A 19,529-nucleotide genomic window follows, 5' to 3' on the forward strand; every position below is an offset into this window, starting at 1 on the left:
CTTAATTGCTCACAAATGACCATTTTTCATCTCAAACAAGGTCAAACACACCGATTGACCAGTTCTCACATTTTTGGCTTCTAAAACCCTAGGTGCCAAAACCCTAATTTGTTTAATCATCACAATTCATGCAATCCAACTACACAAATCACATATACACACTTAAACCAACTTCTCTAACACTTTAATTCCAATATTTTCCATCAAATCCAATATCTCCCTAGGCTGGCTGAATTTCCTATGGTCCCTTAACAAGTGTTTACTTTCATTTTTAAGTTGAGTTCTAGGTTAGTTAAACTAAAAACATAACTAAGAAACTAAATTTCTCAAACTAGATTACTTACCTCTAATTTCTTCAATTCTCTTCTTTCTTTCCTTTCCTTTGCTTCTTCAATCTTCCTTTCAAATCTCATAAACAAGGTTTAAATAAGGAGCTTACTATCTCTATGGCTGAATTTAAGGTTTCTCCAAGCTCAAAGTGAGCTTCAATGGAGGTTTAAGTGAGAGTAAGGGAGAGAGTGAGAGAGAGACGGCAATGGTGAGGAAGACAACTATTTTTACTTTTTTTTTCTTTCTTTTTTTTTTTTATAAACTTATCCTTATAGAAGACCCATAATTTATCCAAAATTTAATTGTTTATTATTATGTTTATTACATCATGCATGATGTCATCACCTTTTTCACTTTTTCTTTTTGTTTTTTTTTTCTATTTATTTTTCCATTAGTTCTTTAATTTAATACCTGATTCTGAAATTTTCTTTTCTTCGATTTTATTTAACAGTCAGGTCAGGAGTCAGCTCTCGGGATCAATTGACCAAATTGCCCTTCGCCGGTTCAACCCGGTTTGCAAATAATTCAATATTTCTTTCGGCTCATTGACCTAATTATTTGACTGACTTAACCATCCTTTTTCGTGATTTTCTCTTTTCCACTGTGTTCGCAATAGTCCTAAGGACCGCAGCGTCACATTTTACGGTTTGAAATTTGAGTTTAATTTAACTTCGCAGTCCTTCACGAGAAAGTCACCCATCGCTGTGACTTTCGACTCGTTTAACTTCTTATGTTCTGTTTTTCTTATTTATACTTAACTAATCGGCAATTACTAATTATTTGTGTTCAGGGCTTATCTAGTTGTCTTAAGTATGGTTCTAATCCCCTTAATTATCCGGACTGACACCGGTCACCGGAATAGTGAAATATACCAGGCTATGCAAATAGGGGTGTTACATGGAGCACTGATCAACCTAGTGAATTGTCTTGAACCTGGCATTTTTGAAAGCAAACAAGAAGTGTTGAGCACATAAAAAGCTCATGTGTATTCACATGAACACACAACACATAATTAGACATAACATGAAACCTAACATACGCATTAACATTCATCATATAACATACAGGTACTCAATCCTATTGGACATGTATTTTCCTAACTGTGCTAGTTGACATACTTCCTTTCACTTATCTTCTATACTTTTACTAGCATCTAGGTCCACTCATCTAACCTAAAGCTCTGATACTAACTTTGTAATGACTCAAACCAGGGGCTGTTACTGGCGTTAGGGATTAGGTTAGCTTAAGGATACCGGAAGTAGTGGTAAGGATAAAACCTGAGAAACATACATACATTCTTGCATCTCACCATTTAACATAATTCAAATCATTACACCTTAGTCTTTTCATCCATACATGAACACTCAAAACATAATAATGGTTCATAATTTGAACCTTAACATGCATAAGATCCAAAGTGTAATGGTTCAACATGCATACCCTCAAAAGGGTTAACATAACATATACATCATCATCATACCTAAAAATATTACATATTTTCAATTTCCTTTAATCACTAGCACTGTACTATTTATTCATAAATTACATGTCCATCTACCCATACATCATACATAAAGGAAGGACTAAGGCTACCCTTGATGCTCTTTCTCTTCAAGGAACTCTTTTAGTCCTGCAACCCTACATCTAGGAGTTAGGGGAATGGGGTAAGCTTACATAAGCTTAGTGAGTAAACTAACTATCATTAATTGTATCATTCATTCATACATGTGTAATGCATCGTTCACGTGGCTTTTCACATCACAAATATTTCATGTAAGATGGACATTATCACTAGAAACTCCCCAAAGTTTCCTTTTAAACATAACCTGCGTCATGTATCCTAGGGTAACTTACAGATCTCCCTCGAAGGGCAACTTAATGATCTTCCCTTGGGATTTACTTATGGATTCATAATATATGTAACGTTACATAATCATAACATGAGGGGAGTTAGTGGGTCATCCAACATCCATCAATACACCAATAATAAGTTATGTAATTATGCAACATATTCATGTTTTAGATGCATACATCATAAATAAATATGACATGATGCATGAGGATGCTCATTAATTACCTATAAATAGTTTTCATTTTATTAAGTTTATAGTTGCTCACCTTTTGTAGCCTATCAACCACCTTACTCAAATGGGAGCTATCCTTGAATCCTTACCCTTCCGACTCCCTCAAACCTAATCATAAAAAATCAAACCCTATTATGTTATAAAAGGTTTTATAAATCTATACATATCATAAACATCCTATTTTAGGCCCTTAGGAACCATGAAATTAGGTTTTAGAACCTCGAAATTGAAGGAGAAATAAAGTGGGTAGAACTAAGTTTGGCTGCAGGAGTCTTGGGCATTGGTTACCAAAGTCTTAGTTTTCCACTGTCAAACCTTGGAACTTTAGTACCCAATTTTGGGCAGTAGCTACTATGGTTACTAAAGTCTAGGACTTCAGCTGCTGAACCTAGTAAATTCTCAGATATTTTGAGAACTGTAAGGTTTAACTGTTATACCTCTAGCTTTTGACAGCTGAACTTGGGAATTTTTAGAATTTCCAAATCAAAAACCTATAGATCGTTCTCCCATTAACACCAAAACTCATTTCAAGGTTCTAAAACATAATCCCATCACATATACACACCTTTAGGGCCTAAAACAACTTGAAAATATGCTTAAACCCACATACATTCATCAATAACTCAAATCTTAGGTTTTCTCCAAGCCCAACATAGTGTATGCATGGATTTCTTCAAATCCATCATGGAAAATTAGCCATTTAAGGCCCATAACTCTTAAACATAACTATTCTAACTGTAAAACATGTAACTTCAATGAAAGATCACAAAGCCATAGAAATCTACCCAAAAACCCAAAAGCTTAACTTAAAATAACTTTTTATGAATAAATGGAAGAGTCCCCCTTTAGATCTTAAAAAATCTAAGGAAATCTCTTCAAAGAGCTCCTTTTATGCCCCAATAATTGAGAGAGAGAGAAAAGAAGGAAAATCCAAGTATTTTAGGTAGAAAATAAGTTGTGGTCCCTTTTATACCCTTGATAGTTGGGATACTTTTGGTTGCTGAAATCCATACTTTTGACTACCAGAGTCCGTTCTGCCCAAATAGGCATTTGAACCATAAAAAGGACTTTGACTGCCAAAAGTCTGTCCTTCAGCTGCTGAAGTTCCCTTTGCCCAAAACAACTACTTTTAGGAAATAAAACTTTTAAAACATTTTTTATTTTTAAATACATTTGAACACATCTCACATATATCAATATATTTTCACGCCTTGCCTCCACTCCCTTGTCAGTGAAGTTTTACTTTTTACTAGAATATTTCGTCAAGGATAGATATTCTGACATTGAAAAAAAGGCATGTATTACATTCCCTAAACCCAACATAGCATATGCATGGATTTCTTCAAATCCATCATGGGAATTTGGCCATTTAAGGCCCATAACACTTAAACATAACTATTTTAAAAACATAATTATTCTAATCATAAAACATACAATTTCAGCATAAAATCACAAAATCCTAGCCCTAATATGCATAAATTTCCCAAAACTTGATTTGAAATAACTTTTCAGGAAATTAAAGTTATAGAAACCTCATTCGTTATTAACTTTCTTAGATCTACGCATTAGATCAAGAAGAAAAGAAAGTTACCTCTTTTCTTGGAGCATGGAAATGAGAGAACCAAAATTTCAAAACTTGAATATGCTCTTCCACACTTTAAAATGAAAGAATCCCCCCTCTAGATCTTTAAAAACCCAAGAAAATCTCTTCAAAGAGCTCTTTGTATGTCCTAGTAGTTGAGAAAGAGAGGAAAGAAGGAAAACCCAAGTGTTTGGGGTATAAAATGAGTTGTGGTCTCTTTATACCCTTGACAGTGGGGGGACTTTCAGTTGCCAAAATCCATACTTTCGGCTACGAGAGTCCATTCTGCCCATCTAAACCATAAAAAGGACTTCAGCAATTGAAAGTCTATCCTTTGGCAGCCAAAGTTCCTTCTGCCCAAAACAACCATTTTTAGAAAATAAAATTTTTAAAATATTTTTCTTTCTTAAGCACATTTCGAACATATTGCACATACATAAATACATTTTCACATCTTACCCCCACTCTCTTGTCAATGAAATTTTGCTTTTTACTAGAATATCTAATCAAGGACAGATATTTCAATATCGAAAAATGGTGGTTATTACACCTAAGTCCAGTGTCCCTCCAAGCCTAGCCCACCCCAAGTTTCTTCAAGAATAAGAAACCCACCCCCTCTTCATGAACCCTAGCCATATTCTTTCTTAATTTCCCCTCTTGTCTTTATACTTCATCTACATCTTCTACCGCTTGCCCATTTCCCCCTTAACCATTACAATGCCATATCCCACCCACCCACCCTTCAACTGGACTATTAGAGCTCGATATATCTCTGCCTTCACTAGATAATGCTGACTACTCTACTGTAAGCTGATGCTAACTGTTGCTCTTCTCTTCTCTTCGATACAAGGTGAGACCAAGATTATTTTTTTTTTTTTGTGCAAAAAGATTTTTAATCCCTTGAGAATTACTTTAGAGTCGACAAGTCCTTATCAATTTCATTAATCCATTTAAGCCTCTGATAATTACTTTTAGAGTTAAGTAAGCTCTTATTAATTTAGTTGATCTATGTAAACTCCCTAATAATTACAATTAGAGACAAATAAGCCCTTGTTAATTTAGTTGATCCATTTAAGCCCTTGACAGTCACTCTTAAAGTAAATATATTGAAAATTTAGGTCAAAGAGACCTAATCTCTATCATGTGACTTACCAGCGATTGATAGATATTTAGTTAACGTCCATTCCTGTCACATAAACTAAGAGGTAAATTCTCTACTACTTTCCCTAACCCTTTCTCTCTCTCTCTCTCTCTCTCTCTCTCTCTCTCTCTCTCTCTCTCTCTCTCTCTCTTTATAACTTAATTTTATTAATAGAAGACAAATGATTGAAAATATGGGTGTTATGCATGAAGGAGCAGAAGCATGAAAATTATCAGATTAGAACATTGAATTCAAAAATTTTCTTCTAGGATCTCATGCATCATGCAAGATTCATTATGTACCTCATTGATTTCAATGTTCAATTGCATATTAAAACACTTTTAATATGTATTTGGATCTACATTCGCCATTTAAGATTTTAGAATTAACAAATTAATTCATTAGAACCCTAGATTATTTCAAGAACATGTGCACTAACCTTTTGATGCACTGTAAATGTGTTTGGTAGCTTTGGGAAGCACCTAGGACCCCAAATGTTGTCCCTCTAGTTTGTCCACTCTAAGATCACCAATGGAAGCCCCTTGAATAGCTTCTCAAGCCTTGCCAACCAATTAGAAAATAGGGATTTGCCTTTAGGGAGGTTGTAGATATATATTGGACACTAGAAACAATTTCTAGCAATTTTAATTCAAGAGAATATGAGCAACTCTCTTTGAATTGATGAGAGATGAAGAAGAAGAGAGGAAGAGAGCCTCTTGGGTGGCAGCACCTTTGAGAGAAAAATCAAATTGTTTTTTCATTTTTTCATAGCATCACATTATATAATTAGGTCATCACTTAAAACCCTTGCGACATGTCATCTTCTGATTGCACCTTAATTTTAATTGACCTAATCACATTAAACCAATTGTCAAAGCTAGGTTTAATCTTGACTTTGATCATCTTACATGATTGGAGGACAAATGCAGTTACCATCTCATGGTGCCACATGTCACTCTGTGAAATGACCAAATTACCCTTGTGTTGTAGTTTTGAGTTCTCAATCCAAAATAATTATTTCTCCTCTTCTAATCAATTTATATCAAATATAAATTAATTAATTAATCTCTATTAATTAATTTCTCATAATTAAATTCATATTTAAACACTTTAAATATAAATTTAACTTATACTATACATCCAATAACCTAGATTTGGTTTCAAGTTAGGCTAGGGACTTTGCAATCTAATTGCAAATGAAACTTATTTAATTAATCAATTAAACTCTTTAACTAATTAATTAAATCACATTTAACTTGGTGATTACTTGTGTATGTATGTGACTCACTAGGCTCTTCACTAATTAGCAATGAGATATAATATTAACTCTTAATATCATCAGATTTCTCTAAGCCATTTTAGGCATCTCATAGACCATGGTTAACACCTAGCATCGCATGCCATGGCCACCTAATCAGTAATAAAGAATTTCTTAAATGAACCTTTTATCATATGTTACCATACACTAAAATCTCTCTGTCACAAAATCCCAATTCGAGCTGGAGTCATGGTTTATGTCAAACCCCATTTGCTATGAATATTATGTTCTCTTTTAATTCTAATTCTTGATTAAAAAGATTTTCTTATCAGAAACTCTTTTCTGATTAAATCTATCTGTCCTGGCCAGGAACTTGAAACATCAAGAATAATTAAATGAACATCGGATTTTATCCCTATTTACTTAGGGTAACAGATTCCATCTTGATCAATACCTACCTCCATATATAACTAGTAGGAGCTAACACATGCCCATATACTCATACACAATACAAGTATGAAAGCAGTATTAAACTCAAACCACCTATATGCAAGATAATTGTGTTATCTCAGGTTTAAAGATTATATGCGCTGATATGATTTATGACAATGCATTAACAATAGTAAACTCTACGTGCTTGTCATAAGTTTCACTGGTTCGGCCTACTTATCATGCATAAGTGCTTATCATGTTTGTTATATGACATGAGACTCATCATTCCATCTTATTTACATCTCATATAAATAACTTGGGAATAAACATGATTACAATTATTTCGCTACTTTGCTACCACTGCAAGTGCACGGATCGCTAACAAGTAATAAAGTGATGAGTAGAGTATCGTTCCCATGAGGATTTTGTTTAGCAAGTACCAATCTACACAGTAATTTTGACTATCTAGGCTATAGAATACTTAGGGAATGAAGTTTGTTAACTTAAAACACTAAAATGGTAATCTTAAAACGAAGTGATTTATTTGAAACAATTCTAGAATTAATATTTCACACTTGAATCTTTCTATGGATGTTATCTAACTTATTTACTGGATTAAGGGTCATTTTCCTTGATGGAAATCAGTACTGAGTTATCCTAAATCCTCTCTCAAGGCACCTAGGGTGTATTCTAATTAACTCAAACCCTACTTTCGTGGCGATTAAATTAATTAAAATCCTTTAAAAATTTTGACCAATTTTGAAGTTCCACAAAGGTGTCAGCCTATGTCTAAGTCAGAATTCCTAGGTTCATGATCTTGATTTTCTAATGTTAATCTTCACCTTTCAATCATTTAATTAACATCTACAATCATGGCTAAGTGGGTACCAGCACATATCATGCATTAAGATCACAAGAAATTAAATCAAGAAACGAATCTCAAATCCAATAAATAAAACTTAGTGTTCATCCATAATAATAATTACAAGCGCTACTCTCCCAAATCCAGAATAAGAAAACTACTCACTCATGGTGAGTCCAACAAACATCATGATAAAAGATAAAAACAGTAAGAAAAACAAATCATGCAGAAGAAATAAAAACAATAAAGATCTGTCTAGGGAGATGAAATGAAGGAACCAAAGAGAGTTTGCAGCTTTGATCTTGTGGAGCTTCAGCTAGAAAACTTCTTTTGGTACTGATGTAGAACCCGATAGCAGCAGCCTTCAGCAGCACTCCCAACGACCCTTTTTCTGATGTTTTATTTCCTATTTATATTGGTTGCTCTAGGGTTAGGCCATTTTGAGTTCGAAAGGCTTTAGGAGTCTCATTTGAATCAAGAAACAAGAGCGGGAATTCGAGTAAAAAATTGGCTGCCGCATAGTACACGGCCCGTGTGTCACTACATGGGTCCCGTAATGTAGGGCCGTGTAACTTGCTAGAGGAGAATTGCAAAATCTTGCATTGGCACAGAAAGTTACACGAGTCTGCGCCAACAACATGGGCCTGGTTTGACGGGCCGTGTACTATTGTTCCCATAAGGTGCTTCAAGCTTGTCCCCGGCAGAGACTTACACGGGTCCCTACAGATTACATGGGTCTACTTACACTACCCGTGTACTTGTGTTTCTCTATTTATTCTCTTGGCTTTCTTGTGGCAGAGAGTTACACGGGTCTGAGGCTTGGTTTACATGACCCATGTACTTTATATCAACAGTAATTCTCTGTCTCTTGACTTCTCCAAGCTTTCCTTTGTACTCCCATACTCTGGGGCTTCACTCAAACACCTAAAATGATGCAGAAAACATGAAATTAAGGGCTTGACAATAGAAATTACAAAAACTAATGAAATCAGCTACTATGCATAAAAATACTTGCCTAAATGCTATGAAATAGTATACAAATGCGCTTTAAAACATCTATGCAATTCAAGTGCATCAAATACCCCTAAACTCAAACTTTTGCTTGTCCTCAAGCAAAGCAAAATTCTTTTTTAAAACACATTTCAGGGGATACTTAGGAATATAACCAACAATTTAATAAGCATAGAATTGAACTCCTCCAACCTTCATTCCAATTTCCCTCTTTCAAGGCATAAGGGTTCTAATAGCTGCCTATTTAGAACTTCACCTCTTTTCATGGCATTTCGACTAATTATTCTTCTATACAAGACCATTAATAAGCCACAAATAACTTGTTTTATCAGGATAGATTTGAGAAACACTAACTCCCCCAAATTTGCCTCTTTTTGAGTAATTGTGATGAAGCAATTCAATTCCAACCCCATAGGCATATCTCAATTTCCTATCTCCACTAATATAGTATGCACTTTTCAAAAGATCAAAAGGTCTTTAAAAAGGGTTGTAATGGGGCTAAGGGAATATTAACTTGGTTGCCAATGAAAGGTTTTTAGGGAATGCAAATATAAGGATAGCATGTATGCATAAAATACTGACTTTGTATAGAGAGGAAGCGCTTTTGGCTTTTTACAGTGCCAGGCATGCTTCCATGACAAGAGTTTATTAACTCTAGGAGTAAATGTTAGGAGCTTAAAGGATCAATTAAATTGACAATAATTTATTTGACTATAAGAGTAATTGTTTGGCTTAAAAGGGTTTTTTACCATTTTTTTAGTCATTCAATTCATGGGTCGATGGTTATTACCTTCTTTCGTTGCAGGTTTAAGATTTTTGTCCTCGCCTCACCTTGCCTGATTTTAAGTTTTCAACATGCTTTCTCTCTGTTGCTGTGTTAGTGATTTGTGTTATAGAGTTGAATAATTGAGGATTTGCAGATTTGTGAAAATAACAATGTGTATGGTGTATTTCATATCATTATTTGAGTTAATTTCTTACTTTTCATTGTTTGGTTTAATTTGTGTTGTCATAGTGATAGGGGGACATTTTGTTAAGATTTGAGGAGTTTTATTTATGGATTTTTACTTTATAATGGAACCAAAGAAAGTGTCATAACCAATTGATCAAACCGAACTGAATTTTTCAATTCAGTTTGATTCAATTTCACTATAAGTTCAGTTCAATTAGGTCTATAAAAATACACTTTTTAGTTATTTAGTATTTGCAGTCTGTTTAGATTTGGAACTAAATTGACCTATTACTCACGCGTAACTACATTTAGGCTATTGCATTTGAAAATAGCTCTTGAAATACCACTTCATTTGCCCATCCCTGAATCTTCTAAAATAACCCATAACTCGATAATTGGAATTGTGCATCTACCCTAATTTGCAAACTAATTCAACACCTTAAATTGTCACTGAGTAGCCACCTCCATAAGCAAGCTTGTCCCCTCCTTTCAGTACTACTTGTGGCAAATTTAAATTAGGCCTATAGAGGAGCTATGCTAAAAATCCATAACGTCTCCTTCCTTAAATAAGAACTCATATTTGTATCCAAGGCCTTTGAAGCTCATCTAAACTCCAAAGCAGCACCAAGGACATCCTGTACCATGGCATCAACTTCCATGTAATCATGGTTAAATTGAGCATTGTTTTTACACACCTAAAGTCTTTAGCATGTAACACCAAATAACAAAGGCCACAAGATGCCCTTAATTAACCACATCATTAATCCGTAACAAATTGATCACAATCTAATTGGAGACTAAGGTGTGGCAATCCGTAAAGGTCAACCACTTAGTAGCTGGAATAAGTCAATACCAGATTAGAAGTATAGACACAATGACACAAGGCATATAGGCTAGACTTTGTATGCCCTATGCATAAATCAGAATCATTGAGCTACATCAATAAATGATTTGGTGCTCCCCTTCTTTATCAATAAGATTTTTTACTCTATTAATGAGCACTCTATGAATATTTATCTTGAATGCATTAAACTGATGTGAGGAAGTGTGTCTTTAAAATTATTCAAAAAGATGACTTTATATCAATGTGCAAAAATTGGCTTGAAAATATCTTGACCATAATTATAAAAAAAAGCTGAGCAGATTCCTTCTGTGTGTAGTCTCATGGATTGCCTTTTAGCATATGTGATATAGATTTTTTAGGCTGATGTTTAAATTTACAAAGTGATACAGTACGACCCAATTTATGAACCAAAAAATAAATGGCCCAAATTATCGAGATAGGAAGGAAATGGAGTGCCTTAATGGGAAGGTGCTTAGATAAAACATAAGATATTCGGATGGAACATTAGGAGTTTGGACAAATCACATGATGTTCGGATAGAACAACAGGAGTTTAGATAGGTCACGAGATGTTTGGATGAAATGTCAGATGATTATTCGGTCAGGGTAATAATTAGTTATGAGTTGGTTACATGAGGATAGCATGTCTTATATTATAGCAGGAATATAGGGCAATATTAAGTGACTTCTCTGCAAAGAATAGAGGAAAATGAGTTGGCATAAGCTGGCATGATCTCGATTAGAATGAAGAAAAGGTACTATTCTTTATAATCATTCTATTTGTTCATTTGTTGGTATTTGCTTTCTCATTTGGCACTTATTGAATTAGGCATCAGAGTGGCCTAATTCAGGCCACTAACCTCACTTTTTCTCACTAATTCCAAATAGAGTTTGATCCACTCTAGGCTCAAAAATCTTAAGCAAAATCAATGGCATTGTTTATGGGAACAAATGCCATTTGTCTTAGGCAAATTCCTCATCTTCAATCATTTTTGTTTCTATTACTTGTTTTCTTAGGTTTCATCATTTTTGTTAACTAGTTTTTGTCAATTTCTAATGGCTGAGACAGGCATGCATTTTGGAAGAGAAGGCTCAGAGGCCATTGCTGACAATGTGGGAACTTGGACTCGAGGTGGAGAAGCTCCATTAACAGTCCATAATTAGGGAGTTCTAGCAAGGGGAAACACAAATTCCTCCCAAGATTCCATATTCTTAAAAATTAAAGAGATGGAGGCAATGTTAGCACTCTTAGGGAAAGATATGAGCAATCTAATAGAGGAAGTGCACTAACAACTCCAACAATACCATTTCCTTTGCCACCTCCACCAACAGTGCTTCTTGGGGAACATCCTCAGAAAGATAGATTTGGAGGTAATAAGGAAAAATTAAAATGGGAATATTTTAGGGAGGTGGAATTCGATAGTAAGGATACAATGTTAAGTCAAAAGATTGCCCAAGCAATCAAAAAGTACCACAAGCATGCCAATGATGATGATTTTGGCATGGGTGCTAGATCTCCTTTTTGTGAGGCAATATCAGCTGAAATTTTTCCACCAAAATTTACATTGCCGATTACCACTGATCCTAGTAGTCATCTTGCTAATTTTTATACTACTATGCTATTAGAAAACATTAATAGTTATATTTTGTGTAGGGTTTTTCTAACTACTTTAACAGGACTTCCCTAAAAATGGTATCAACCACTGCCGATGGGATCAGCTAAAAGCTTTGATCAACTGGAAAATTCATTGGAAAATAAGTTTGTTAGCAGTATTCCGCTAAGAAAGCTCTCTTCTAATCTCACGAAGGTTTAGTAGATGGAGGGGGAATCCCTTCAAGATTATAATTCTAGATTAAAACTAATGCCATTTAGATTGAGAATCTCAAACATGAAATAGCGTGTGAGGCGATCAAAAAAAGTGGTTAGGAATGTGAAATTTGTTGATTCTTTGATTAAAAATCTAGCATAGGATTATCAATAGTGAATGGAATGAGCTCAAAAAAGATATCAAGCTTAATGACAAGCGAACAACCCTTAGGGAAGAGAGGTGATCATCATATAGTAATGAGAAGAGGTATGAGAAGAGGAGCTACAGTAGCGACAGGTGATCTTATAATTGGGATCATGATTTTTAATTAGGAAAGGAGTGCTACCACTCTTACAGACCTCTTAATGCGTTTAGGGCAAGGATGCTTATATGGATCCAGAAAACAGGTTAGGATACTAAGTGGCCATGCAAGCTCAAGATTGAAAGTGCTAGAAAAAGGGATTGATCTAAGTATTATCATTTCCATGATGATCATGGTCTTACCACTAACGAGTGCAGGTAGTTCAAGGCTGAGATCGAGCAGTTAGTTAGAGATGGCAGCTTAAAAAAAATTTACTGGATATGATCGCTCATGAAGTAGGCAAGATGAGGGTTCGATAAATAAAGAGTCAAACAAGGCTATTGAGGAAAAACCTATGGGCATTATTAATGTCATTGTAGGAGGACCAGATAATTACAAGTATCAAGAAAAGAGACCAGTGGACAATACTGAGAGATTAAAAGTCCTCTTAGTGGAAAAAGAAGCTTTATGTTCAGATCCAATCACTTTTAGCACTACGAGCAGGTAAAACATCCTCATTTTGACCATTTAGTGAATATTTTGTTAAACAGGTACACTATAAGGATAACTCAAGCAGATACTGGTAGTTCTGTCAATCTGATCACTCTTTAAGTGTATGAAAAGCTAAGATTATAGAGGAAGGATCTCACAAAGGTAGCTTATCCTTTGGTTGGATTGGGAGATAAAATAATCCCAGTGCAAGAATGGTTAACCTCACTGTGGGTTAAGTGATAGTAACTTTCGAAGAAACATTTATGCTAAGTTTGTCATTGTTGACATTCTTTTGTCTTATAATGTAATATTTAGGAGGCCAATTTTAAATAGTAATGGGATTTGGATTAACATGGATTATTTTTGCATGAAGTTGTTTGTAATAAAAGGAGTTACTCTAGTTCAGGGAAGTCAACAGTCAGCTCAAGAGTGTTATAGGCAGTCCATCAAAATGGCTAATAGGACTACTTTCCCTATTGATCTCCTAGAAAAGCCAAAGTCCCATATCTCACTAGAGCTAGTTTATGACATTGAGAATATACAATTGTTCCTAGGAAAGAGCATCAAGCTCGAAACTGATCTCAAAGGACTGGATAGGAAGGTAGTCATCAAAATTTTAAAAGTTCATGTTGAGACTTTTGCTTAGAGTCCAAAATAAGTGAGGGGAGTCGATCCCTCTGTAATGATGCATAGTTTGAACATAGATCTGAATTTCAAACTAGCTCTATAAAAGAAGTGATGCATCACCCCATATATGCAGCAGGTGGTCAAGGATGAGGTAAATAAGTTATTAAAGGCAAGATTGATTAGGGAAGTTGGGTATCTAATGTGGCATTGGTTAAGAAGTCTAATGGTAAGTAGCGGATATGTGTTGATTTTACTGACCTTAATCAAGCTTGTCTTAAGGACCATTATCCTTGCTTACAATAAATCAATTGGTGGATTTAACAGTAGGATATGTTGTGTGTTCATTAGTCGATGCAATTTTGGGATGTCATCAAATCAAGATGGACCCAGATGATGAGGAAAAGACTGCTTTTAATATAGATTTAGGGGTATACTACTACAAGGTCATGCTATTCAGATTAAAAAATGCCGGAGCCACCTACCAGCATTTGGTGAACAAAATGTTTGAGGGGCTGATCGAGAAAACGGTGGATGTGTACGTGGAAGATATGATTATCAAGAGTAAGAAGATGTAAGATCATGCACGGGACATTAAAGAAGCTTTTGACATTTTGGATAAAATAGGCATGAAGTTGAATTTGGATAAGTGTGCATTCGGATTCAAGGCGGGAAAGTTCTTGGGTTATATGGTATCAGAGAGGGGGGGATTGAAGCTAATCTAAAGAAAATTAAAGCAATCATGGACATGAAGCCACCTCAGAAGGAAATTCAGAAGTTGAATGGCTGTGTAATAGTTTTAGATCGGTTTATATCTTGTTCAGCTCGAAAATGTTTGCCTTTTTATTAAGCCCTGAAAGCAGGCATTTTCAATGGGGATACAATTGCTAGGTAGCTTTTGATGATTTTCTTACTAACCCACCTCTTCTTGACTCACCTAGGCTAGGCGAAGTCTTGTTTTTGTACCTTGTAGTTACTCAAGAAATAGTTAGTTTAGTTCTGGTTTGGGAAGAAGGCAGTGGGTAGAGGCTAATCTACCACACTAGCCAGGTGCTAAAGGTGGTCCAGCTGAACTATCCAGCATTCGAAAAACTTGCTTTTGTAGTACTATCAACAGCAATAAAATTAAGACCATACTTCGAGTCGCATACTATTATTTTCTGAACCAACTATCTTTTGTGAAAAATATTGCATCACCCAGAGACATTAAGCCGCTCGGCTATATGGTCAATGATATTGGGTGCATACAATATTAGATATGTCACTAGAGAGACACTTAAAGCTTAAGCATTAGCCGATTTTGTAGTAGAAATGACACTGTTCGTACAGGAAGAAAAAAAAAAGTAAAGGAAGAATGGAAGGTTTGGGTTGATGGAGTTGTAGGATCAGTAGGAGTTGGGATTGAAATTGTGTTAGAAGGACCTTGTTGCATCAAGCTCTGTTATGTAGCTCAGACAGCCTTTTAGGCCATTATTAATGTGGTAGAATATGAGGCATTCCTAATGGTAATTCAAATTGTGAAAGAGGTAAGAATCCCAAATGTTACTATTTTTTGTGACTCAAAATTGGTTGTTAATCAATGTTAGAGTAATTTTCAAGTTAAATACTCAAACTTGGCAAGGTATGAGGCGATAATTCAAAGATATATGCAGGAGATTCGATTTAATTCAAGTGAGGTGACTATTCTGCAAGTACCAAGATCGAAAAATAATGAAGTTGAGGCACTGGCCAAAATGGCAGTTGTAGGTGAGCAACACTTAACCCAACTAACACCTTTGAAGGAAATTACCATTCTAATTATTGATTAAGGGAGACACTACTAATTAACATCAAAACTACTTAGATGACTTTAATTTTTTGTTATCTTAACAAAGGCATATTGCTTGATAACCCTCTCGAGGCAAAAAGACAGTGCAGAAATCTTCTGGTTATGGTATCATAGATGGATGGCTTTAAAAAGATCCTTTTTGCAACCTTAGTTGAAATGTGTTTCTCCTAAGGAAGGGATGGCGATCTTAATTGACATTTAAGAAGGTCTGTGCCGTAGCCACGAGGGTGCATGGACCATCGTTAAAAAATCTCTTAGACAAGGAAATTTTTGGCCTTCAGTGATAGATGATGCAAAGGAATTAGTTGAAAAATATCGAAAGTGTTAGGAACATAATTTTATTCCTAGCATTCTAACAGACAAATTATCTACTATTAGTAGTCCATAGCCATTTTATTAGTGGGTAATTGACATCCTTGGTCTATTTCCCAAGGCTTTAGGATCTAGACAGTATGTTATTGTAGCCATTGATCATTTTACTAAGTGGGCCAAGGCCGAAGCTACATAGCTTATCACCACTAATAAGGCAATCACCTTTGTTAAGAAAAACATATTTTGTAGATTTATCATTCCTAAAGTGCTTATCACAGATAATGGCACTCAATTTGGAAGTTGTAAGTTTAGGTCTTTCTATTCAGAGTAAGGCATTAATCTCTGGTTCGCCTCTACTTACCATCCCTAAACTAATGGCATGATAAAAGTCACTAATTATACTATTTCGAATGGTTTGGAAAAAAGGTTGAACAAAATCAAGGGAAAGTGGCTAGATGAATTACCACACGTTTTGTGGGCATATTAAACTACTTCCAGGTTGGCAACATCGGAGATGACATTTTCCTTAGCACATAGTTTAGAAGCTATTATTCCTGCAGAAATAGCCATGCTCAATGCTCGAACTGAGAATCAGAAGAATGCTGCAAATGAAGAAGATCTCTTATTTAATTTGGATCAAGTTGAAAGCTTATGAGGGCATGTAATGGCCGAGTATAGGCAAAAGATGGCTCGGGTGTACAACAAAAATGTGAAGCATTGATCTTTCATAGTGGGTGATTTGGTTATGAAAAGAGCAGATGTCTCATGAGGAGTAGCTAGGGCCGGCAAGCTCGAAAGTAATTAGGAGGGTCCTTATGTTTTATCTAAAGTCATCTGCCCATGATCTTACAAGATCGCTTACCCCAGGGGTGGTGATCTACCATGGGCATGAAATATTTGTAACCTACGCAAATTTTATCAATGAAGACTTCTGACTATTTGATATGATTATTTATCTAGGTGGTTTCTCTCCCAATAAAAGACCTGACTAGGCACTAAAGCGATCTCTCACTTGCCTATTACCCTAAAGGGGTATCTAGGCAATTTCTAACCCGTTTAAAGACCCTAAAGGGCACTAAGGTGATCTCTTGTCCACCTATTACTTTAAAGGGTATTTAGGCGATATCTCACATATTTAAAGACTCTAAAGGGCACTAAGGAGATCTCTTACTCACCTATTACTCCAAAAGGGTATCTAGGCAATTTCTCACCCATTTAAAGACCCTAAGGGGCACTAATGTGATATCTTGCCCACTTATTACTCCAAAGGGGTATCTAGGTCATCTATTTAAAGAACCTAAGGGCCACTAAGGTGATCTCTCACCCTCTTATTACCCCAAAGGGGTATCCAATGATTTCTCACCCATTTAAAGACCCTAAGGGGCACCAAGGCATCTTTCACCCCACTAAAAACCCTAAAGTGGTATTTAGACAATGTCTTACCCAAAAAACCCAAGGGGATTGAGGTGATCTCTTGATCACTCACTTTATATATATGCAGAAAACATATGAGCAGAATACAAAGATTAGAAACCAAAATATGTAGTAATCAGCAAATATGAAAGAGTAAAGAGTTTGCACTTACTAAAAGTTTTGTATTTTATTAAATTTGAAGGAGTTATAGGAGATTGGTCTATGAAGAATGGAATGGTTTTGTACAACAGTGCTCAGCTAGAAGAGTTGTGTTCAACTCTTTCTAAGATTCTGTCTCCAATTCTGCCCCTTCAATGAGGAAGCGTTCTCCTCATAAGGAGGTCTAGATGGCAGCTTTGGAATTTTGAATTTTGCTATGCAGTTTGTGAATGCTCATTGTGTAGTCCATGAAGTGCTAGCTGTGAGCCTCTGCAAAGCTGGATTTGAAAGATTTTTGTAAAAGTAGCTTGTCTGCATGTGCTACATCCGCTGAAAGCATTTTGTACTTTTTTTAGGAAGATCGTCTGATAACGGAAAATATTCTATAGTAGTGATCTTCATTTTCATCAGAGGTCGATGATGGGTTCTGAATCTGAATCCGCTATAGATGTATCAGACCTAATTTGTAAAAGCTGTTTCATGATTGCAAAGTATTCATCTTCAGTTTTTGCTGCTACAAGTTGGGCTGAAAGCATGCAACTTTTGGGCCAGGAAGTTAGAGTTTGAAGGCCTTAGTAGAAGATTTTGGGATTTGAGTCAACCTTGAATGGCTAGTTTTAAGATTTTTTTTGGGATATTGAAAGGGTCCCACCATGTTACCTTAAATCTCTTGGCAAGAACATTGATGCCATCCTGTTAATGGTATTTGAGGAACCAAACAAGGACCTAAGGTAAAATTTTGTACAAAAAAGGAAAAGAGGTGAGCACTCTTTTTCTTTTTCAGAGGGTTTGAAATGTTATTTGAACAAGGTGAAACTTTTTTATATTTTTGGGGTGAAGAGGTCCAAAATAATTCCACCATTAAACAAACCAGGAAGGGATTTTTGTAATATCAATGTTGGTTTTGAAATAGAATAGCCATAAGTGGCTATTCTTATGATTTTGTATGAGAAATGTATTGAACTAGGCCTATTGATAATCCTAATAGTTGAAGGATGTGCAGTGATTTATTTTGGTTTTGAAGCTGGCTAGAAAGGCTTTGGCCCCATTCTTAAGGGTGAATGATTTTTTGTATATGGCAAGTTGAATATGCTGGGTCAGCATGATTTTTATTAAGGAAAAAGTATTTGAATTTGGCTGACTCTATGACTTTAAGGATTGCCATGTAATAAGGTTAGGGTTTTTTGTCATAGAGGGATTTTTGTCATAAAATTCATCCTCTATAGTCATTATGTTTTGAAAATGTGATTTTAGAAAAAAACTCAAAAGTCTTTTTTGAATCATTCAATTGAGATAAAATAATTTAAGAAAAACTGCTTTGAAAAAGGGTTTTTTGAGAAGAATTATTTCTTTTCTCTAGAGTTTTGGAAAATGGTTTAGGAATCATACCTTGTTGGGTTTGTGGAGTCTGAACCTGTGAAATGTTTTGTAATGCCAAAAGTAATTTTGGAGATTTGGATAGTGACTCTATCTATTCTTGGATTTATAACTATTTTTCTGGAGACTAGTTTGTTAGGGCTTTTTCTTTTTCATTTATCATATCAATCCATGATTTGCTGGGTTGGCTTGAAGAAGTTGGTTTTGTAGGGTTTGGGTTTCTGGGTTTTAGACTGTGGCTTTTCCTTTGTTTTTGTGAACCATCAAGTTTTGTTTTGAAGAAACTCTCTAGTTAGAAAGTCTGGAATGGAATTTGTATCTCTCTTAATAAATTCATTAACAAAATATAAAATACTAAGGATTGTTTGCCATCTTGCAAAAATTTGTTTAGAGGCAATGTTTTATACATTTGTTTGTAAAACTTCTTTTGCTGATTTGCAATTAATGTGAAATAAAAACTTTTAATTAAGTAAATCACTTTGAAATTTTGTAATGCTCATGAAAATCAAAAGAATATCCTTTTTAATGGTTGAATAATTCTTTTGACAATCATTCTAATGTGTAAAATGGAACTGTACAATGTATTCCCTCCCATTTTGAACTTGTTTTAGAATACCACCACATTTAACTCTGAGGCATCTGTTTTGACTACATTAGGAGTTAAAGGATCTGCTAGATATAAACAAGGAATGTTTTGGACCTAGTTTTTGATCTGGCGAA

General features: G+C 35.1%; 1 protein-coding gene across 1 annotated transcript in view; it reads left to right on the plus strand.

The window, feature by feature from the left end:
* The first annotated feature begins 17,852 nt into the window (after window positions 1-17,852).
* LOC131177883 (uncharacterized) overlaps window positions 17,853-19,529 on the plus strand; it is a 52,709-nt gene continuing 51,032 nt past the window's right edge. Inside the window, exon 1 of the mRNA XM_058143050.1 lies at window positions 17,853-17,987. Within this exon, the coding sequence (XP_057999033.1) occupies window positions 17,853-17,987 (135 nt within the window). The remainder of the gene's footprint in view (window positions 17,988-19,529) is intronic.

The sequence above is a fragment of the Hevea brasiliensis genome, chromosome 2, assembly GCF_030052815.1.
Source record: "Hevea brasiliensis isolate MT/VB/25A 57/8 chromosome 2, ASM3005281v1, whole genome shotgun sequence".
Lineage (NCBI taxonomy): Eukaryota > Viridiplantae > Streptophyta > Magnoliopsida > Malpighiales > Euphorbiaceae > Hevea > Hevea brasiliensis.